Source organism: Heterodontus francisci, chromosome 38 (genome assembly GCF_036365525.1).
Source record: "Heterodontus francisci isolate sHetFra1 chromosome 38, sHetFra1.hap1, whole genome shotgun sequence".
NCBI lineage: Eukaryota > Metazoa > Chordata > Chondrichthyes > Heterodontiformes > Heterodontidae > Heterodontus > Heterodontus francisci.
Window position 1 is genome coordinate 6,615,482 of NC_090408.1, and position 20,884 is coordinate 6,636,365.

The 20,884-nt window shown below is 46.4% G+C and overlaps 1 protein-coding gene across 1 annotated transcript in view; it reads right to left on the reverse strand.

The window, feature by feature from the left end:
• aldh1a3 (aldehyde dehydrogenase 1 family, member A3) overlaps window positions 1–20,884 on the reverse strand; it is a 161,665-nt gene that overhangs the window by 102,591 nt on the left and 38,190 nt on the right. The window contains exon 2 of the mRNA XM_068017676.1: window positions 16,443–16,547. Coding sequence (XP_067873777.1) covers window positions 16,443–16,547 — 105 coding nt within the window. The remainder of the gene's footprint in view (window positions 1–16,442; window positions 16,548–20,884) is intronic.

Below are 20,884 nucleotides of genomic sequence, written 5' to 3' on the forward strand. Positions count from 1 at the left end.
GTCCCCTTCACTATCTGCTACTCCACCAATCTTAGTGTCGTCTGCAAACTTGCTAATCAGACCACCTATACTTTCCTCCAAATCATTTATGTATATCACAAACAGTGGTCCCAGCACGGATCCCTGTGGAACACCACTGGTCACACGTCTCCATGTTGAGAAACTCCCTTCCACTGCTACTCTCTGTCTCCTGTTGCCCAGCCAGTTCTTTATCCATCTAGCTAGTACACCCTGGACCCCATGCGACTTCACTTTCTCCATCAACCTACCATGGGGAACCTTATCAAACGCCTTACTGAAGTCCATGTATATGACATCTACAGCCCTTCCCTCATCAATCAACTTTGTCACTTCCTCAAAGAATTCGATTAAGTTGGTAAGACATGACCTTCCCTGCAAAAAACCATGTTGCCGATTACTGATGAGCTCATTTTCTTCCAAATGGGAATAGATCCTATCCCTCAGTATCTTCTCCAGCAGCTTCCCTACCACTGACGTCAGGCTCACCGGTCTATAATTACCTGGATTATCCCTGCTACCCTTCTTAAACAAGGGAACAACATTAGCAATTCTCTAGTCCTCCGGGACCTCACCCGTGTCTAAGGATGCTGCAAAGATATCTGTTAAGGCCCCAGCTATTTCCTCTCTCGCTTCCCTCAGTAACCTGGGATAGATCCCATCCGGACCTGGGGACTTGTCCACCTTAATGCCTTTTAGAATACCCAACACTTCCTCCCTCCTTATGCCAACTTGACCTAGAGTAATCAAACATCTATCCATAACCTCAACATCCGTCATGTCCCTCTCCTCGGTGAATACCGATGCAAAGTACTCGTTTAGAATCTCACCTATTTTCTCTGACTCCACGCATAATTTTCCTCCTTTGTCCTTGAGTGGGCCAATCCTTTCTCTAGTTACCGTTTTGCTCCTTATATATGAATAAAAGGCTTTGGGATTTTCCTTAACCCTGTTTACTAAGGATATTTCATGACCCCTTTTAGCCCTCTTAATTCCTCGTTTCAGATTGGTCCTACATTCCCGATATTCTTCCAAAGCTTCGTCTTTCTTCAGCCGCCTAGACCTTATGTATGTTTCCTTTTTCCTCTCAGCTAGTTTCACAATTTCTCCTGTCATCCATGGTTCCCTAATCTTGCCATTTCTATCCCTCATTTTCACAGGAACATGTCTCTCCTGCACGCTAATCAACCTCTCTTTAAAAGCCTCCCACATATCAAATGTGGATTTAACTTCAAACAGCTGCTCCCAATCTACATTCCCCAGCTCCTGCCGAATTTTGGTATAGTTGGCCTTCCCCCAATTTAGCACTCTTCCTTTAGGACCACTCTCGTCTTTGTCCATGAGTATTCTAAAACTTACGGAATTGTGATCACTATTCCCAAAGTAGTCCCCTACTGAAACTTCAGCCACCTGGCCGGGCTCATTCCCCAACACCAGGTCCAGTATGGCCCCTTCCCGAGTTGGACTATTTACATACTGCTCTAGAAAACCCTCCTGGATGCTCCTTACAAATTCTGCTCCATCTAGACCTCTAACACTAAGTGAATCCCAGTCAATGTTGGGAAAATTAAAATCTCCTATCACCACCACCCTGTTGCTCCTACATCTTTCCATAATCTGTTTACATATTTGTACCTCTATCTCACGCTCGCTGTTGGGAGGCCTGTAGTACAGCCCCAACATTGTTACCGCACCCTTCCTATTTCTGAGTTCTGTCCATATTGCCTCACTGCTCGAGTCCTCCATAGTACCCTCCTTCAGCACAGCTGTGATATCCTCTTTGACCAGTAATGCAACTCCTCCACCCCTTTTACCTCCCTCTCTATCCCACCTGAAGCATCGATATCCTGGGATATTTAGTTGCCAATCGTGCCCTTCTCTCAACCAAGTCTCAGTAATAGCAATAACATCATACTCCCAGGTACTAATCCAAGCCCTAAGTTCATCTGCCTTACCTACTACACTTCTTGCATTAAAACAAATACACCTCAGACCACCAGTCCCTTTGCGTTCATCATCTGCTCCCTGCCTACTCTTTCCCTTAGTCACGCTGACTTCATTATCTAATTCCTTACAGGCTTTAGTTACTACCTCCTTACTGTCCACTGACCTCCTCATTTGGTTCCCATCCCCCTGCCACATTAGTTTAAACCCTCCCCAACAGCGTTAGCAAAAGCACCCCCAAGGACATTGGTTCCAGTCCGGCCCAGGTGTAGACCGTCCAATTTGTAATAGTCCCACCTCCCCGAGAACCGGTCCCAATGTCCCAAAAATCTGAACCCCTCCCTCCTGCACCATCTCTCAAGCCACGCATTCATCCTGACTATTCTTTCATTTCTACTCTGACTAGCACGTGGCACTGGTAGCAATCCTGAGATGACTACCTCCGAGGTACTCATCATAATTCAAAAAAAATTAGATATGTTAGCATAAATAGAGGATTGGTTAACGGACAGGAAGCAGAGACTAGAGATAAATGGGCCATTTTCAAGTTAGCGTGCTGTAACAAGTGGAGTGCCACAAGGATCAGTGTTAAGGCCTCAGCTATTTACTATCTATATTAATGACATAGACGAAGAGACAGAGTGTAATGTATCTAAGTTTGCTGATGATACAAAGCTCAGTGTGAATGTAAACTGTGAGGAGGACCCCAAGAGGTTGCAAAGAGATTTAGACAGGTTGTGTGAATGGGGGGTAAGGTGGTCTTCTTTGGCCTCCTTGTCTCGAGAGACAATGGGTAAGCGCCTAGAGAAGGTCAGTGGTTTGTGGAGCAGTGCCTGGAGTGGCTATAAAGGCCAATTCTAGAGTGACAGACTCTTGAGGAATATAAAGACAGTACGAAGGAACTTAAGCAAGGAGTCAGGAGGGCTAAAAGGGGTCATGAAAAGTCATTGGCAAACAGGATTAAGGAGAATCCCAAGGCTTTTTATAGATATATATCGAGCAAGAGGGTAACCAGGGAAAGGGTTGGACCGCTCAAGGACAGAGGAGGGAATCTATTTGTGGAGCCAGAGGAAATGGGCGATGTAGTAAATGAATACTTTGCATCAGTATTCACCAAAGAGAAGAACTTGGTGGATGATGAGTCACGGGAAGGGAGTGTTGATCGTCTGGGTCATGTCGTTATCAAAAAGGAGGTGTTGGGCGTCTTGCAAAACATTAAGGTAGATAAGTCCCCAGGGCCTGATGGGATCTACCCTAGAATACTGAGGGAGGCAAGGGAGGAAATTGCTGGGGCCTTGACAGAAATCTTTGTATCCTCATTGGCTGCAGGTGAGGTCCCAGAGGACTGGAGAATAGCCAATGTTGTTCCTTTGTTTAAGAAGGGTAGCAAGGGTAATCCAGGAAATTATAGGCCGGTGAGCCTTACGTCAGTGGTAGGGAAATTATTGGAGAGGATTCTTCGGGACAGGATTTACTCCCATTTGGAAACAAATGAATTTATTAGCGAGAGGCAGCATGGTTTTGTGAAGGGGAGGTCGTGTCTCACTAACTTGATTGAGTTTTTTGAGGAAGTGACGAAGATGATTGATGAAGGAAGGGCAGTGGATGTTGTCTTTATGGACTTCAGTAAAGCCTTTGAAAAGGTCCCTCATGGCAGACTGATACAAAAGATGAAGTCACACGGGATCAGAGGTGAGCTGGCAAGATGGATACAGAACTGGCTCGGTCATAGAAGACAATAGGTAGCAGTGGAAGGGTGCTTTTCTGAATGGAGGGCTGTGACGAGTGGTGTTCCGCAGGGATCAGTGCTGGGACCTTTGTTGTTTGTAGTATATAGAAATGATTTGGAGGAAAATGTAGCTGGTCTGTTTAGTAAGTTTGCGGACGACACAAAGGTTGGTGGAGTTGCAGATAGTGATGAGGAATGTCAAAGGATACAGCAGTATATAGATCGGTTGGAGACTTGGGCGGAGAAATGGCAGATGGAGTTTAATCCGGACAAATGTGAGATAATGTATTTTGGAAGATCTAATACAGGTGGGAAGTATACAGTAAATGGCAGAACCCTGAGGAGTATTGATAAGCAGAGAGATCTGGGCGTACAGGTCCACAGGTCACTGAAAGTGGCAACGCAGGTGGATAAGGTAGTCAAGAAGGCATACGGCATGCTTGCCTTCATCGGTCGGGGCATAGAGTATAAAAATAGGCAAGTCATGCTGCAGCTGTCCAGAACTTTAGTTGGGCCACACTTAGAATATTGCGTGCAATTCTGGTCACCACACTACCAGAAGGACGTGGAGGCTTTGGAGAGGGTACAGAAGAGGTTTACCAGGGTGTTGCCTGGTCTGGAGGGCATTAGCTATGAGGAGAGGTTGGATAAACTCGGATTGTTTTCACTGGAACGACGGAGATGGCGGGGCGACATGATAGAGGTTTACAAAGTTATGAGCGGCATGGACAGAGTGGTTAGTCGGAAGCTTTTTCCCAGAGTGGAAGAGTCAGTTACGAGGGGACATAGGTTTAAGGTGCGAGGGGCAAAGTTTAGAGAGGATGTGCGAGGCAAGTTCTTTACACAGAGGGTGGTGAGTGCCTGGAACTTGCTGCCGGGGGAGGTGGTGGAAGCAGGTACGATAGCGACGTTTAAGAGGCATCTTGACAAATACATGAATAGGATGGGAATAGAGGGATACGGTCCCCGGAAGTGCAGAAGGTTTTTAGTTTAGACAGGCATCAAGATTGGCGCAGGCTTGGAGGGCTGAATGGCCTGTTCCTGTGCTCTAGGTAAGCTATTTACTGTTTTTGTTAATATCTATAGTTGTACTTAACTAAGGGGTAATTGAATAAAAGAAATGGCAGCCAGTGTAGTGTATTGCTCCTCCTGCAGAATGTTCGAGGTGAGGGAAACCTCCGGTGGCCCTGCCGACTTCACCTGCTGGAAGTGCATCCGTCTCCAGCTCCTATCAGACCGTGTTAGGGAATTGGAGCTGGAGCTGGATGAACTGAGGATCATTCGGGAAGCTGAGGGGTTGATAGATAGAAGCTACACGGAGGTCGTTACTCCACAAATCAAAGGCAGCTGGGTAACAGTTAGAGGTGGGAAGAGGTCAGTGCAGGGATCTCCTGTGGTCGTTCCCCTCAACAACAAGTATACAGTTTTAGATACAGTTGGGGGGGACGGCCTATCGGGGGCAGGCTGCAGTGACCGGGCCTCTGGCACGGGGTCCTGCACTGTGGCTCAGAAGGGAAGGAGGGAGAATGGGAGAGCACTAGTCATCGGGGACTCGATGGTGAGGAGTACGGACAGGCGGTTCTGTGGGCGCAGGCGAGACGCACGGATGGTTTGTTGCCTCCCTGGTGCCAGGGTCCGTGATGTTTGTGATCGCGTCTTCAGGATCCTTAAAGGGGAGGGGGAGCAGCCAGAGGTCGTGGTGCACATTGGCACCAACGACGTAGGAAGGAAGGGTGGCACAGATGTTAGAAGTGAGTTTAGGGAGTTAGGCTGGAAGCTGAAAGCTCGGACGGACAGAGTTGTTATCTCTGGTTTGTTGCCGGCGCCACGTGATAGTGAGGCTAGGAATAGGGAGAGAGCACAGCTGAACACGTGGCTGCAGGAATGGTGTAGGAGGGAGGGCTTCCAGTTCTTGGATAATTGGACTGCATTCTGGGGAAGATGGGACCTGTTCAAACAGGACGGGCTGCATCTGAACCAGAGGGGCACCAATATCCTGGGAGGGAGGTTTGCTAGTACTGTTCGGGAGGGTTTAAACTAGTTTGGGAGGGGGATGGGAACCGGACTTGTAATCCAGGGACCAGTGGGTCCACTCAGAAAGACAAAGAGTGTAGTGAGGTATTGGGGAAGGTAGCACTGTCACAGAGGACAGATGGGCACGGAGAAGGGTTAAAGTGCGTATACTTCAACGCAAGAAGCATCAGGAATAAGGTGAGTGAATTGAAGGCGTGGATGGGCACTTGGGACTACGATGTTGTGGCCATCACTGAAACGTGGATAGGTGAGGGGGAGGAATGGTTTTTGGAGGTACCTGGTTATAGATGTTTTCATAAGATTAGGAATGGTGGTAAAAGAGGTGGGGGGGTGGCATTGTTAGTTAGAAATAGTGTAACAACTGCTGAAAGAATTTTCGAGGAGGATCTGCCGACTGAGGCACTGTGGGTTGAGGTCAGGAACAGGAAAGGAGCAGTCACCTTGATGGGAGTTTTCTATAGGCCCCCCAATAGCAGCAGGGAGGTGGAAGAGCAGATTGGGAAACAGATTTTGGAAAGGAGCAGAAGTCACAGGGTAGTAATTATGGGGGATTTCAACTTCCCAAATATTGATTGGCAACTCTTTAGATCGAATAGTTTGGATGGGGTAGTGTTTGTGCAGTATGTCCAGGAAGCTTTTCTGACTCAGTATGTAGACTGCCCGACCAGAGGGGAGGCAATATTGGATTTGGTACTAGGTAATGAACCAGGGCAAGTGATAGAGCTGTTGGTGGGCGAGCACTTTGGAGATAGTGATCACAATTCTGTAGCATTCACTGTGGTAATGGAGAGGGATAGGTATGTGCAACAGGGCAAGGTTTACAATTGGGGGAAGGGTAGATATGATGCTGTCAGGCAGGAACTGAGGAGCATAAGTTGGGAGCATATGCTGGCAGGGAAGGGCACGGTCGAAATGTGGAACTTTTTCAAGGAGCAGATAGTAGGGGCCATTGATAAGCATGTCCCTGTCAGACAGGGAAGGGATGGTCATGTGAGGGAACCGTGGTTGACAAGAGAGGTTGAGAGTCTTGTTAGGAAGAAGAAGGATGCGTATATAAAGTTGAGGAAAAAGGGCACAGGCATAGCTCTGGAGGGATACAAGATGGCCAGGAAGGATCTGAAGAAAGGGATTAGGAGAGCTAAGAGAGGGCATGAAAAATGCTTGGCGGGTAGGATAAAAGAAAACCCCAAGGCCTTTTACGCGTATGTCAGAAATATGAGGATGACTAGGGGGACCATAGGTCCGGTCAAGGACAATAGCGGGAGACTGTGTGTTGAGCCGGAAGAGATAAGTGAGGTTTTGAATGAGTACTTCTCTTCGGTATTTACGAATGAGAAGGGGTGTATTACTGAAGAGGACGGTGTGAAACAGACTGGTAAGCTCGAGGAAGTGCTCGTTAGGAGGGAAGATGTGTTGGGGTTTTTGAATAACTTGAAGATAGACAAGTCTCCCGGGCCTGACGGGGTATATCCAAGGATGTTATGGGAAGCAAGGGATGAAATTGCAGAGCCGCTGGCAATGATCTTTTCATCTTCTCTGCTGACGGGGGTGGTACCAGGTGATTGGAGGGTGGCAAATGTTGTGCCCCTGTTCAAGAAAGGGAATAGGAACAACCCTGGGAATTACAGGCCAGTTAGTCTTACTTCGGTGGTAGGCAAGTTGATGGAAAAGGTGCTGAGGGATAGGATTTCTGAGCATCTGGAAAGACACTGCTTGATTCGGGACAGTCAGCACGGTTTTGTGAGGGGTAGGTCTTGCCTCACAAGCCTGATTGAATTCTTTGAGCAGGTGACCAAGCAAGTGGATGAGGGTAAACCAGTGGATGTGGTGTACATGGATTTTAGTAAGGCATTTGATAAGGTCCCCCATGGTAGACTTATGGAGAAAGTCAGGAGGCATGGGATAGTGGGGAATGTGGCCAGTTGGATTAAGAATTGGCTAACTGATAGAAGGCAGAGAGTGGTCTTAGATGGTAAATACTCAGCCTGGAGCCCAGTTACCAGTGGCGTGCCGCAGGGATCAGTTCTGGGTCCTCTCCTGTTTGTGTTTTTTATTAACGACTTGGATGAGGAAGTCGAAGGGTGGGTCAGTAAATTTGCAGATGATACAAAGGTTGGTGGAGTTGTGGATACCGAGGAGGGCTATTGTCGTCTGCAAAGGGACTTGGATAGGTTGCAGTGCTGGGCTGAAAAGTGGCAGATGGAGTTTAACCCTGAAAAGTGTGAGGTCGTCCATTTTGGAAGGACAAACACGAATGCAAAATACTGGGTTAACGGTAGGGTTCTTGGGCATGTGGAGGAGCAGAGAGACCTTGGGGTCTATGTGCATAGATCGTTGAAAGTTGCAACTCAAGTGGATAGGGCTGTGAAGAAGGCATATGGGGTGTTAGCGTTCATTAGCAGAGGGATTGAATTTAAGAGCCGTGAGGTGATGATGCAGCTGTACAGGACCTTGGTAAGGCCTCATTTGGAGTACTGTGTGCAGTTCTGGTCGCCTCATTTTAGGAAGGATGTGGAAGCCTTGGAGAGGGTGCAGAGGAGATTTACCAGGATGTTGCCTGGAATGGAGAATAAGTCTTACGAGGAAAGGCTGAACATTCTAGGCCTCTTCTCATTAGAACGGAGAAGGATGAGGGGTGACATGATAGAGGTTTATAAGATGATCAGGGGAATAGATAGGGTAGACAGTCAGAAACTTTTTCCCCGGGTGGAGCAAAGCGTTACAAGGGGTCATAAATTTAAGGTGAAGGGTGGGAGATATAAGGGGGATGTCAGGGGAAGGTTCTTTACCCAGAGAGTGGTCGGGGCATGGAATGCCTTGCCTGGGGAAGTTGTTGAGTCAGAAACTTTAGGGACTTTCAAACGGCTTTTAGATAGGTATATGGATAAAGGAGAATGATGGGGTATAGATTAAATTGTCCTTGACAGAGGACAAAGGATCGGCACAACATCGTGGGCCGAAGGGCCTGTTCTGTGCTGTATTTTTCTATGTTCTATGTTCTACTGTTCTTTGTTCCACAGGCGCTGCAGATAAAATTGGTTGTCGGGGCTGTTACACAGTTGGCTCTCTCCTTGCACTTCTGTCTTTTTTCCTGCCAACTGCTAAGTCTCTTCGACTCGCCACTCTTTTGCCATGTCTTTATGGCTGTCCGCCAGCTCTGGCGATCACTGGCAATCGCTGGTGGGTCTGATACCAGTGACGAGCTCGCTGTACAATGCGTCCTTGGGATCCTGCCATCTTCCATGCGGCTCACATGGCCAAGCCATCGCAAGCGCCGCTGGCTCAGTAGGGTGTATATGTTGGGGATGTTGGCTGCCTCGAGGATTCCTGCATTGGAGACACGGTCCTGCCACCTGAAGCCAAGGATTCCCCGGAGGCAGCGAAGATGGAATGAGTTGAGACGTCGCTCTTGGCTGACATACGTTGACCAGGCCTCGTTGCCATAGAACAAGGTACTGAGGACATAGGCTTGAAACACTCGGACTATTGCACTCCGTGTCACTGCACCATTTTCCCACACCCTCTTGGCCAGTCTGGACATAGTAGCGGACGCCTTTCCCATGCGCTTGTTGATTTCTGCATCGAGAAACAGGTTACTGGTGATAGTTGAGCCTAGGTAGGTGAACTCTTGAACCACTTGCTGAGCGTGGATGACGATATTAATGGATGGAGCATTTCTGACGTCCTGTCCCATGATGTTCTTTTTCTTGAGGCTGATGGTTAGGCCAAATTCGTTGCAGGCAGCTGTGTGGGATGTTAATGCGGCATCGTCAGCAAAGAGGAGTTCCCTGATGAGGACTTTCCGTACTTTGGTCTTCGCTCTAAGACGGGCAAGGTTGAACAACCTGCCATCTGATCCTGTGTGGAGGAAAATTCCTTCTTCTGAAGACTTGAACGCATGTGCGAGCAGCAGGGAGAAGAAGATCCCAAACAGTATAGGTGCGAGAACACAGCCCTGTTTAACGCCACTCAGGATAGGAAAGGGGTCTGATGAGGCACCGCTATGCTGAATTGTGTCTTTCATATTGTCATGGAATGAGGTGATGATACTTAGTAGCTTTGGTAGACATCTGATCTTTGCTAGTAGTCTGAAGAGACCATGTCTGCTGGCGAGGTCAAAGGCTTTGGTGAGATCTAGGAAAGCAACGTAGAGGCGGCGTAGCTGACGAAAGGAAAACAGCATGTCAATGGTGGATCTCTTTGCTCGAAAACCGCACTGTGCCTCAGGGTAGACACGCTCAGCCAGCTTCTGGAGTCTGTTTGAAACGACTTGAGCAAAGATTTTCCCCACTATGCAGGGAGATTCCACGGTAGTTGTTGCAGTCACCGCGGTCACCCTTGTTCTTATAGAGAGTGATGATATTGGCATCGCGCATGTCCTGTGGGTACTGCTCCCTCATCCCAGCACAGGCAAAGCAGTTCATGGAGTGCTGAGAGTATAGCAGGTTTGGCACTCTCGATTATTTCAGGGGTAATGCCGTCTTTTCCAGGGGCTTTACCACTGGCTAGAGAATCAATGGCATCACTGAGTTCCGATTTTGTTGGCTGTTCGTCCTGCTCATCCATGACTGTCAGAGACTGGGCTGCATTGAGGGCGGAATCAGTGACAACATTTTCCTTGGAGTACAGTTCTAGGTAGTGCTCTACCCAGCGGTCCATTTGCTTGCGTTGGTCAGTGATCGTGTCCCCTGATTTAGACTTGAGGGGGGGCGATCTTCTTGATGGTTGGCCCAAAAGCTCTCTTGATGCCATCATACATTCCTCTGATGTTTCTGGTGTCAAAGGCCAGATGAATATGACTGCATAGGTGTTGCCCGTAGTTGTTTGCACAGCGCCTGGCTGTTCTTTGTGCAGTGCTCCTGGCTACTTTAAGTGCTATGGATGTTAACTTGCTGGGGGCTTTCTTGTAGTTCAACAGTGCAGTGCGCTTAGTGGCTATGACAGGTAGATGGAGTATAATGTGAGGTTATTTACTTTGGTTGGAAGCACAGAAAAGCAGAATGTTTTTGTAAAAGGCATGAAACTTCTAAATGTTAACATTTAAAGAAATTTGGGTGTACTTCACATTGTCTTCACACTGAGGATACCCTCCATCGTGTTGTGTGGCACTTGATTCAGAACAGATCTGGCAGCTCAAAACTGGGCATCCATGAGGCACTGTGGACCATCAGCAGTAGCAGAATTGTATTCAACCACAATCTGTAACTTCATGGCGCAGCATATCCCCCCTCTACCATTACCATCAAGCCAGGGGATCAACCCTGGTTCAATAAAAAGTGCAGGAGAGCATGCCAGGAGCAGAACCAGACATACCTCAAAATGAGGTGTCAACCTGGTGAAGCTACACCACAGCACTACATGCCAAACAGCAGAAGCATCATGCAATTGACAGAGCTAAGCAATCCCACAACCAACGGATCAGATCAAAGCTCTGCAGTCCTGCCACATCCAGTCATGAATGGTGGTGGACAATTAAACAACTAAACAGAAGGAGGAGGCCCCACGAATATCCCCATCCTCAACGATGGGGGAGTCCAGCACATCAGTGCAAAAGAAAAGGCTGAAGCATTTCAACCTTCTTCAGCCAGAAGTGCTGAGTGAATGATCTATCTCAGCCTCCTCCTGAGGTTCCCAGCATCACAGATGCCAGTCTTTAGCCAATTCAATTCACTCCACATGATATCAAGAAATGGCTGAAGGCACTGGATACTGCAAAGGCTATGGGTCCTGACAACATCAAGCAGCACTCACTCACCGATAGCCTGCTCAGTGATGCTGAATTTGGTTTCCGCCAGGGGCACTTGGCTCCTGACCTCATTACATCCTTGGTCCAAACATGGACACAAGAGCTGAACCCCAGAGATGAGGTGAGAGTGATTGCCCTAGATATCAAGACAACATTTGACCAAGTGTGGCATCAAGGAGCCCGAGCCAAACTGAATTCAATGGGCAACGAGAGGAAAACTGTCCACAGGTTGGAGTCTTACCTGGCACAAAGGAAGATGGTTGTGATTGTTGGAGACCGATCATCCCAGCCCCAAGATAATGCTGCAAGAGTTCCTCAGGGTAGTGTTGTAGAGCCAACTATCGTCTGCTGCTTCATCAATGACCTTCCCTCCATCAAAAGATCAGAAGTGGGGTGTCCTCTGATGGTTCTATGATATTCAGTACCATTCGCAACTCCTCAGATACTGAATCAGTCCGTGTCTATATGCAGCAAGACCTGGACAACATTCATGCTTGGGCTGTTAAGTGACAAGTAACATTCGTGCCACACAAGTGCAGGCAATGACGATCTCCAATAAGAGAGAATCAAATCATCTCCTGTTGACATTTAACGCATTACTATTCATGAATCCCCTACTATCAACATCCTGCGTGTTACCATAGCTACAACAGCAGGTCAGAGGCTGGGAATTCTGCAGCGAGTAACTCACCTCCTGACTTCCCAATGCCTGTCTACCATCTACAAGGCACAAGTCAGGATTGTGATGGAATACTCTTCACTTGCCTGGATGGGTGCAACTCCAACAACACTCAAGCAGCTCGACACCATCCAGGACAAAGCAGCCTGCTTGAATGGCACTAAAGCCTGGCCAAGCGACCCGAACCCAACTAGACCCGACATGTGTCGGGCTCGGGTCGGGTCTATATTCCGAGTCCAGCATTCGGGCTCGGATTAGGTCGGGCTGGACAGTGCTGCTTCCCGGAAGTCACGGGATCAGGCTTACCCACGATTCCCCACCACTCCATCTACAGGAATAGCCTACTGCTGGAACAGATGAAGGATATTTGTATCGGGTCGGGTCGGGCACAAAAAAAAATTAAAGCACTTGGGCTCAGGTCGGGTTCGGGTCGGGTTTTAATTTTATACCCGAGCCAGGCTTTAATTAGCACCCCATCCACTACCTTAAACATTCACTCCCTCCATCACCACTGCACAGTGTCAGAAGTGTATACCATCTACAAGATGCACCACAGCAACTCACCATGCCTCCTTCGGCAGCACCTTCCAAACCTGCAACCTCTTCCATCTAGAAGAACAAAAACAGCAGACACATGGGAACACCACCATCTGCAAGTTCCCTTCCAAGTCACACACCATCCTTACTTGGAACTATATCTCTGTTCTTTGACAGTCGCTGGAATCAAAATCCTGGAACTCCTTCCCTGACAGCACTGTGGGTGTACCCGCATCGGATGGACTGCAGAGGTTCAAGAAAGCAGCTCACCATTACCACCTCAAGGACAACTGGGCAACAAACCAGCGATACCCACATCCCATGAAAGAATTAAATAAAGCTTGTACAATGTACACAGAAAATTAGCCTGCAGGTGCAGCAAGCAATTCGGAAGGCAAATGGCATATTGGCCTCTATTTGCAAGGGGATTGGAGTAGAAGAATATGGAAGTCTTGCTGCAATTGTACTGGGCTTGGTGAGACTACACCTGGAATACTGTGTGCGATTTTGGTCTCCATATTTAAGGAAGGATATAATTACCTTGGAATCGGTACAGTGAAGGTTCACTAGATTGGTCCCTGGGATGAAAAGGTTGTCCGATGATGAGAGGCTGAGTAAATTGGGCCTATACTTTGTGGAGTTTAGAAGAATGAGAAGTGATCTCATTGAAACATACAAGATTCTGAAGGGGCTTGATGAGGTAGATACTAAGAGGTTGTTTCCCCGGCTGGGAATTTAGAACAAGGGGCACAGTCTCAGGATAAGCGGTTGATCATTTAGGACTGAGATGAGGAGAAATGTTTTCACTCAAAGGGTTGTGAATCTTTGGAATTCTCTACTCCGGAGGGTTGTGGATGCTCCATGGTTGAGTATATTCAAGACTGAGAAGATAGATTTTTAACCTCTCAGGGAATCAAGGGATATGGGGAGCGGGCAGGAAAGTAGAATTGAGGCAGAAGATCAGCCATGATCCTATTGAATGGCAGAACAGGGGAGGTGGTGTAGTGGTAATGTCACTGAACTAGTAGTCCAGAGGCCCAAGCTGGTGCTCTGGGGACATGGGTTCGAATCGCACCACAGCAAATGGTGAAATTTGAATTCAATTAATAAATCTGGAATTAAAAAGCTAGTCTAATTGTGATCATACAACCATTGTTGATTGTTGTAAAAACCCATCTGGTTCATTAATATCCTTTAGGGAAGGAAATCTGCTGTCCTTACCTGTTCTGGCCTACATGTGACTCCAGATCCACAGCAATGTGGTTGACTCTTAAATGCCCTCTGAAATGGCCTAGCAAGCCACTCAATTAGGGATGGAAACTAAACGGTGGCCTAGCCAGTGACGCACACATCCCATGCATGAATAAAATAAAGCCGGCTTGAGGGGCTGTATGGTCTACTCCTGCTCCTATTTCTTATGTTCTTAAGACTAGAAATAAAACAAGGTAGATTTTCCTGGTTCAGTGCTCCCATGAGCACAAAATCACTAGGGAAATTGACCAAAGAGGGTTGTGTGCCTTTCGGGAGCACACTCATATTTGTCCATTGAAATTAAATAGACAGAGAATTGGACAAGCTTTTTTTCAGATGTGCGCAGGTGATTCAGGACCAGAAAATTCGAACTCCATCAATTTATTCTTCTTTGTTCTGATATTTACAACAAATTATTTATAGCTGTCCTGGGGACTTCCTGCAGTCCTGGAAATCTCCAGCAGTCCTGGGGATCAGCAACAATCCTGGGGATTACCAGAAATCCTGGGAACATCCAGCAGTCCCGGAAATCTACAACAAGTTTTCAGAGCAGGGCAGAGGCATGTTTTCTAGCTGTTGAAGATTAAAGTTAGTTTAGACATAAAAACACACAAAAAGCAGAAATGAAAAAGTGGTTATGGGTTGTGGAAACACCAATGAATGTGAGGATGCAGGAGTATATGAAGATGCAGGGTTGCAGGATGTGGGAGCACTGGCATGGAGGTACCAGGGGCTAGTAGGAATGGGAGGTGCTTGGAAGGTGCACGCTTGCTTGCCTGTCTACTCAACCACAGTGTTTCTCAGCTGGCTTGCTTTTATGAGGACCTCTCTTGAGGACCTTTTGGTGCAAACACTTACTTGCCAACGCTTCTTCTCTCCAAACTCTTTCTCCCGAGTGCTTCTCTCCGACCTGCTCGTCCAGTCCCAGTGTGAATATTTCCTAGTCCACTCACTCCCTGAGTGTCTACAGGCCTGCTTGTTTTGCCCCAGCACCTGCAGTGAGGGCTTTATAGCCTGGCTACTTGCACACCCGAGGCCTCCAATGGTTCCTGAACTGCCTGCCCGTCCACCACCCTGAATGTATCCTATAACAAATGTTTCCTGGCCTGGTTTTGTTGTTCACCTATCTGCATGTGTGTGGAACTTTCTCAGCCCTCAACTTGTGTGTGTCCTCACTGGTTTTGACAGATTCTCCAGGGTTTCCACAGATTTTTTGGCAGCTTTGGTTGGACAATTGGGAGAAGCTGCACAGAAATTGATGAACATTCACTCTTCAAGGGCTAATCAACAGAGACCAGGATTTAAATATTTGATTCCTGTACTTCCGATACCAAGTTGCCTGGATGGCACGTGTAAGTAGTTAACTTACAACATAAAGCTTCGCTTTCAGGTTTATTAAAATAGATTAAAGACTATAATTGTCATTATCTTTGCTCCAGTATACTCATTCAGCAGCTCCCTTTGTAGTTTGATGCTTCCAAGCAAACCAGAGATCGATCTGGTCACATTTCTGATGGCACCAGGTCACCTATCTGAGTCTGGCCTTTGTATTCACTGAAAACCAAACCTTTCAATCTGCTGTTCAATTGATGAGGACTCATTATTTGACATTGCTGCCAGCTTCAGAATGAGATGGTGGGAACCAGAAGCAGAAAGTAAGGGAAACATTTAAAGTTTCGTGTTAGCATTAGAAAAGGATGAGAAAGGAGAACTACAGTTAGACTGGGGAGAAAATACTTCTGTTTAGTTAATTGTTTTTCTCTAGGTTGGGTTAATACAACACAACTCCTGAGATGTTGATAGATTTATCACTGTAAGATTAGTATTTGTTTCCGAGCGGTATATTATCTGAAAGCTAACGAAACTGGGAATAGGTAACATGGAGAAACATTCAGAGTGAGTGAGCAGGCAGCCTAGAACCACTGGAGGTGATGTGTGTGCAAGCTGGCTTCTACAAAGCACTCCTCTGCAATTGAGTTGGGAAACAGTCAATGGGTAGGCAGTGAGCATAGACACTCAAAATTTCTCTGGAACAACAACAGACAATCTTGGAAATGCCGAGCTGGTTGATCAGGAAATAAAATAGAACAAAGGAGGGCACAGTGGCACAGTGGTTAGCACCGCAGCCTCACAGCTCCAGTGACCCGGGTTCAATTCTGGGTACTGCCTGTGCGGAGACTGCAAGTTCTCCCTGTGACCGCGTGGGTTTTCGTCGGGTGCTCCAGTTACCTCTCACGGCCAAAGACTTGCAGCTGATAGGTAAATTGGCCATTGTAAATTGCCCCTAGTATAGGTAGGTGGTAGGGAATATGGGATTACTGTAGGGTTAGTATAAATGGGTGGTTCTTTGTCAGCACAGACTCAGTGGGCCAAAGGGCCTGTTTCAGTGCTGTATCTCTAAATAAATAAATTTGACATTCTTCTTTTTACAGTTTGAGGATTAAAAGCAAAAGTAACACCGTAAAATCCTTGTACAGTTAAAAAAAGACATTAGAATAACTCACCTTATCACCTTCCTCTACATAACAAATTACCTCCCCAGATGCTGGATTGAATGTAGCAAATTTTTTTCTGCTCACAGATTCATGCCATTCATTGTTGATGAATATCTGTCAGAAAGAAAAAGTAGCAGTTTAATAGAGATAGATTTAATGCCTATATAATATTGGTTGTGCAGAAACTTAAATTGTTATAAATGTGTTAAATAAAAGATAAATAGTAAAGAATGGTAAGACAAGGTTCAGTTTGATCAGGGGTGGCTCGGGGATGGTGAGGTGCAAACTCAGCATAGTACTAGAAAACATCTCTTGCAATGCAATTGCAAGACACCAGGGTAATTAACTCCTGCAATGCCATTGTCATAGACACATAGCGGGGTGTCCTCCTCAGTGGGTTTGGAGGCGGCGAGAGCATTTAATCAGGTGGGATGGTGGCGGGGTGGTTGGGGGAGTGGTGCGGGGGTGGGGGGGGAGACCTGCCATCTTCCTGCTTCCACCCCAGTGGCGGTTGGGTCTGTCATTGCACAGGAAGCATGACAAGAAAAATCATACAGATTGCTTGCCAGCTCCGGTGTGGAGAGGTGTCCCTCATTAAAAGACACTTAGTGCCTGAACAAGGGACCAAGTATCAGCAATGCAGGGGCCCGCTGTGAGCCACCACCTGCCCTTGCTGCCAACCACCCTACACCCCCCACCCCCATGAACCTTCCCACCCTGACCTACTTGTGGCCTGGGTCCAGCGTCACTCCTAGGCCTTGGGTGGGTGCTCCACTGGTTTTATGACACTGCTCAGTTAAAAAGCTGACAGCCTCTGATTGGCTAACAGCTCTCAGAGGTCAGGACTTCCATCGCCGGAGTCGTTGATCCTGTGGAAGGCCCGCCACTGTCCAGTTAAGTGCCTAATTGGCACTTGATTTGGCGGGCCTCCCACTGAAGGGGCGACACGGGGTTTTTGGAGGCGCTTTTGCCGGAGGTCGAAACCCCCATCACCTGGATAAAATCCCAGCCATAGAGTCGTTACAGCACAGAAGGAGGCCATTTGGCCCATCGAGTCCATGCCACCTCTCTCTGGAGCAATCCCGTCAGTCCCATTCTCTAGCTCTATTCCTATAGCCCTGCAAGTTTATTTCCCTCAAGTGCCTATCCATTTTCCTTTTGAAATCATTCATCATCTGCACTTCCAGCAGCCTCATAGGCAGTAAGTTCCAGGTTATTACTACTCGTTGTGTAAAAATGTTCATCCTCACATCCTCCCTGCATCTCTTACCCAAAATCTTAAATCTGTGTAGCCTAGTTCTTGTACCATCAGCTAATGGGATTAGCTGTTCTTTGTCTACCTTATCTAAACCTGTCATAATCTTGTACACCTCTATAAAATCTCCTCTCAACCTCTTCTGCTCCTAGGAGAACAACCTTGTTGTATGATTGCCTTCAAGAGTGATGTCCCTTTAAGATCTGAGTATGCTAATGAGCCAAGTACCAGGATGCAGTTGGAGCCAGAGTCACTCTGCAATTGTAACACCCAGAAGAAGGCTCTGTAAATAGCTTGCTCTGTAGTGTATGTACTTGTTAGCTGTTTACAAACCTGTTAGAGATCTTCAACCAACTGGACTCATCTTATTTATGTTGCATCAGACAAGATAATCATAGAAAAATTACAGCACAGAAGGAGGCCAATCTGCCCATCGTGTCTGCCGAATCTAATCCCACCTTCCAGCACCTGGTCCATAGCCTTGCAGGTTTCAGCACTTCAGTTGCATGTCCAACTATCTTTCAAATGAGTTGAGGGTTTCTGCCTCCACCACCATTCTTGGCAGTGAATTCCAGACACCCACCACCCTCTGGATGAAAACTCTCTAATCCTGCCACCAACCACCTTAAATCTGTGCCCCCGGTAATTCCCCTCACCGCTAGGGGAAACAGATCCTTCATGTCTACTCTATCTAGGCCCCTCATAATTTTGAACACCTCAATTAAGTCACCCCTCAACCTCCTCTGTTCTAAGGAAAACAACCCTAGCCGATCCAATCTATCCTAATAGCCGCAACTTTCAAGGCCTGGCAACATTCTTGTAAATCTCCTCTGTACTCTCTCCAAAGCAATTGTGTCCTTCCTGTAATGTGATGACCAGAACTGTACGCAATACTCCAGCTGTGGCCTAACCAGCGTTTTATACAGTTCCAGCATTACATCCTGGGTAGAATATGGGAGGCCTACCAGGAATGCATTAGAATAGTCAAGTCTGGATTTAACAAAGGCATGGATGAGGGTTTCAGCAGCAGATAAGCTGAGGCAGGACTGGAGTTGGGTAATGTTATGGAGGTGAAAATAGGTGATTCTAGAGACGGCACAGGTATGTGGTTGAAAACTCATCTCAGGGTCAAATATGGCACCAAAGTGAATAGACAAGTTCAGCCTCAGATAATTGCTAGGAAGAGAGATGGAGTCAGTGGCTTGGGAACGGAGTTCATGATGGGGACCGAAGACAATGACTTCAGACTTCCCAATATTTAATTTGTCACACTCACATAGTGCAGCAATGAAAATACAAAAAATAAACTGAAGAGTTATGAAATTTGAACAATTTAAGAAAAGACTGGTATATTTTAGCCTTCAACAAGATAGAGGACACAGCCACATGATAAATACCATCCCCTGCACTAAAATACACATCCATGACTGCTAGGAACTAAAACTCATTAAGCTCATCTGCATTGAATAGAGAGCTCATCACACATGGATGTGAGCTATCCACAAAATGAGCTGAAACAAAGACACTCATTTCCAGCTATGCTTACTTCAATAAGGTGTGAACATCCCTCGTTTTATCAAAATGAGCTGAGATCAGAAACTATTGTATAGTCCCTCAGCAATCAAAAGCCTAAAGTCACATGGGTTTAACCTTTTTGGAGAACAAAGGGAGTCATAAGTCATCAGAACATCAAGATCATCAGTCTGAGATCTCCAGCCACAGAGAGAACATTGAAAGCCATTTTTAATTCCAACACAAGGCTGAGAGAGAGAGAGTGATAGAGAGAGAAATCAATTCTAGGTAAGATGTTTGAATCCTGCTGAGATGAGTTGGCAACCAGTTGCCGCAGTGAAATAAGTGAGTGCCTTTTGAACTCTCCTCCACCTGTAAGAATTGAACTAAGAGGTACCAGTACCATCTTCAAATTGAAGTGTTGTCATGCCAGGAGACTTCAGCAACCCAGCAAAAGCAAGACGACCAGCAAAAAGGCCAGCAATTTTTAAACTTTAAAACTTCTAAGAGGATCCCATAGGTTTTTCCTGAAAACAGCAGACTTTTACACCTTGAACTCTTAACACCTCTTACCCTTTACATTCTATCTATCTTTTCTTGAGTGTGCATGAAACAATGAATGCGTGCGTGGGTGGCGCGGCTAAAATTTTGGGTGATTATTGTTCAATAAATATTTAATCTTCTGTTTTAAACTCACGAGAAAACCTGTCATAACACTACTTGTGGTCAGTTGGGAGGTGACCAGTGGAAACCAGCCATGCCATTTCTCACCTGTCCATAAAAATTGGAGAATATTTCTGTTCATCCAGTATTGATTGTCAGTTAGTCAGTTTCGTCAGGCATGACCTTCCCTTAACAAATCCATACTTTCTGTCCTTGATTAATCAGTGTTTTTCTAAATGACGGTTAATACAGTCCCCCAGGAATTTTTCCAATAATTTCCCCACCAGTGAGATTAGGTTGACTGGCCTGTAATTACTCAGTTTATCCCTTTTTAAAGAATGGTACAACGTTAGCAGTCCTGCAATCATCTGGCACCACAATTGTGGCCAGAGGATTGGAAAATGATGGTCAGAGTCTCTGCTATTTCCTCCCTTGCTTCTCTTAACAGCCTGAGATACATTCCATCTGGGCCTGGTGATTTAGCTTCTTTCAAAGATGTTAAACCCTTAATATTTCCTCTGTTATTATGTTTTTACTATCTAGTCGCTCACACTCTTCCTCTGTAACAACAAAGTCTGCATCATCCTGCTCTTTTGTGCAAAGTATTCATGAAGAACCATACCCACATCTTCCACTTTTATACACAAGTTCCTTATTTGGTCTCTAATCAGCCCTACTCTTTTCTCCAATATCCAGTTGCTCTTTATGTATTTATAAATCATTTTTGGGTTTCCCTTGATTTTACTTGCCAATACTTTTTCATGCCCTCACTTTGCTTTCCTACTTTCCTTTTTAATTTCACTCCTGCAATTTCTATACCCTTCTAGGCTTTCTGCAGTATTAAACGCTCAGTATTTGACATAAGCTTCCCTTTTTTGCCTTATCCTGTCCTATATACTCCTTGACATCCATGGGGTTCTGGATTTGGGAATCCCACCCTTCTTCTTTATGAGAACATATTTGTTCTGAACCCTCTTTGGCTCATTTAGGAAGTCTTAACAATGCATTTAGAAAATCATAG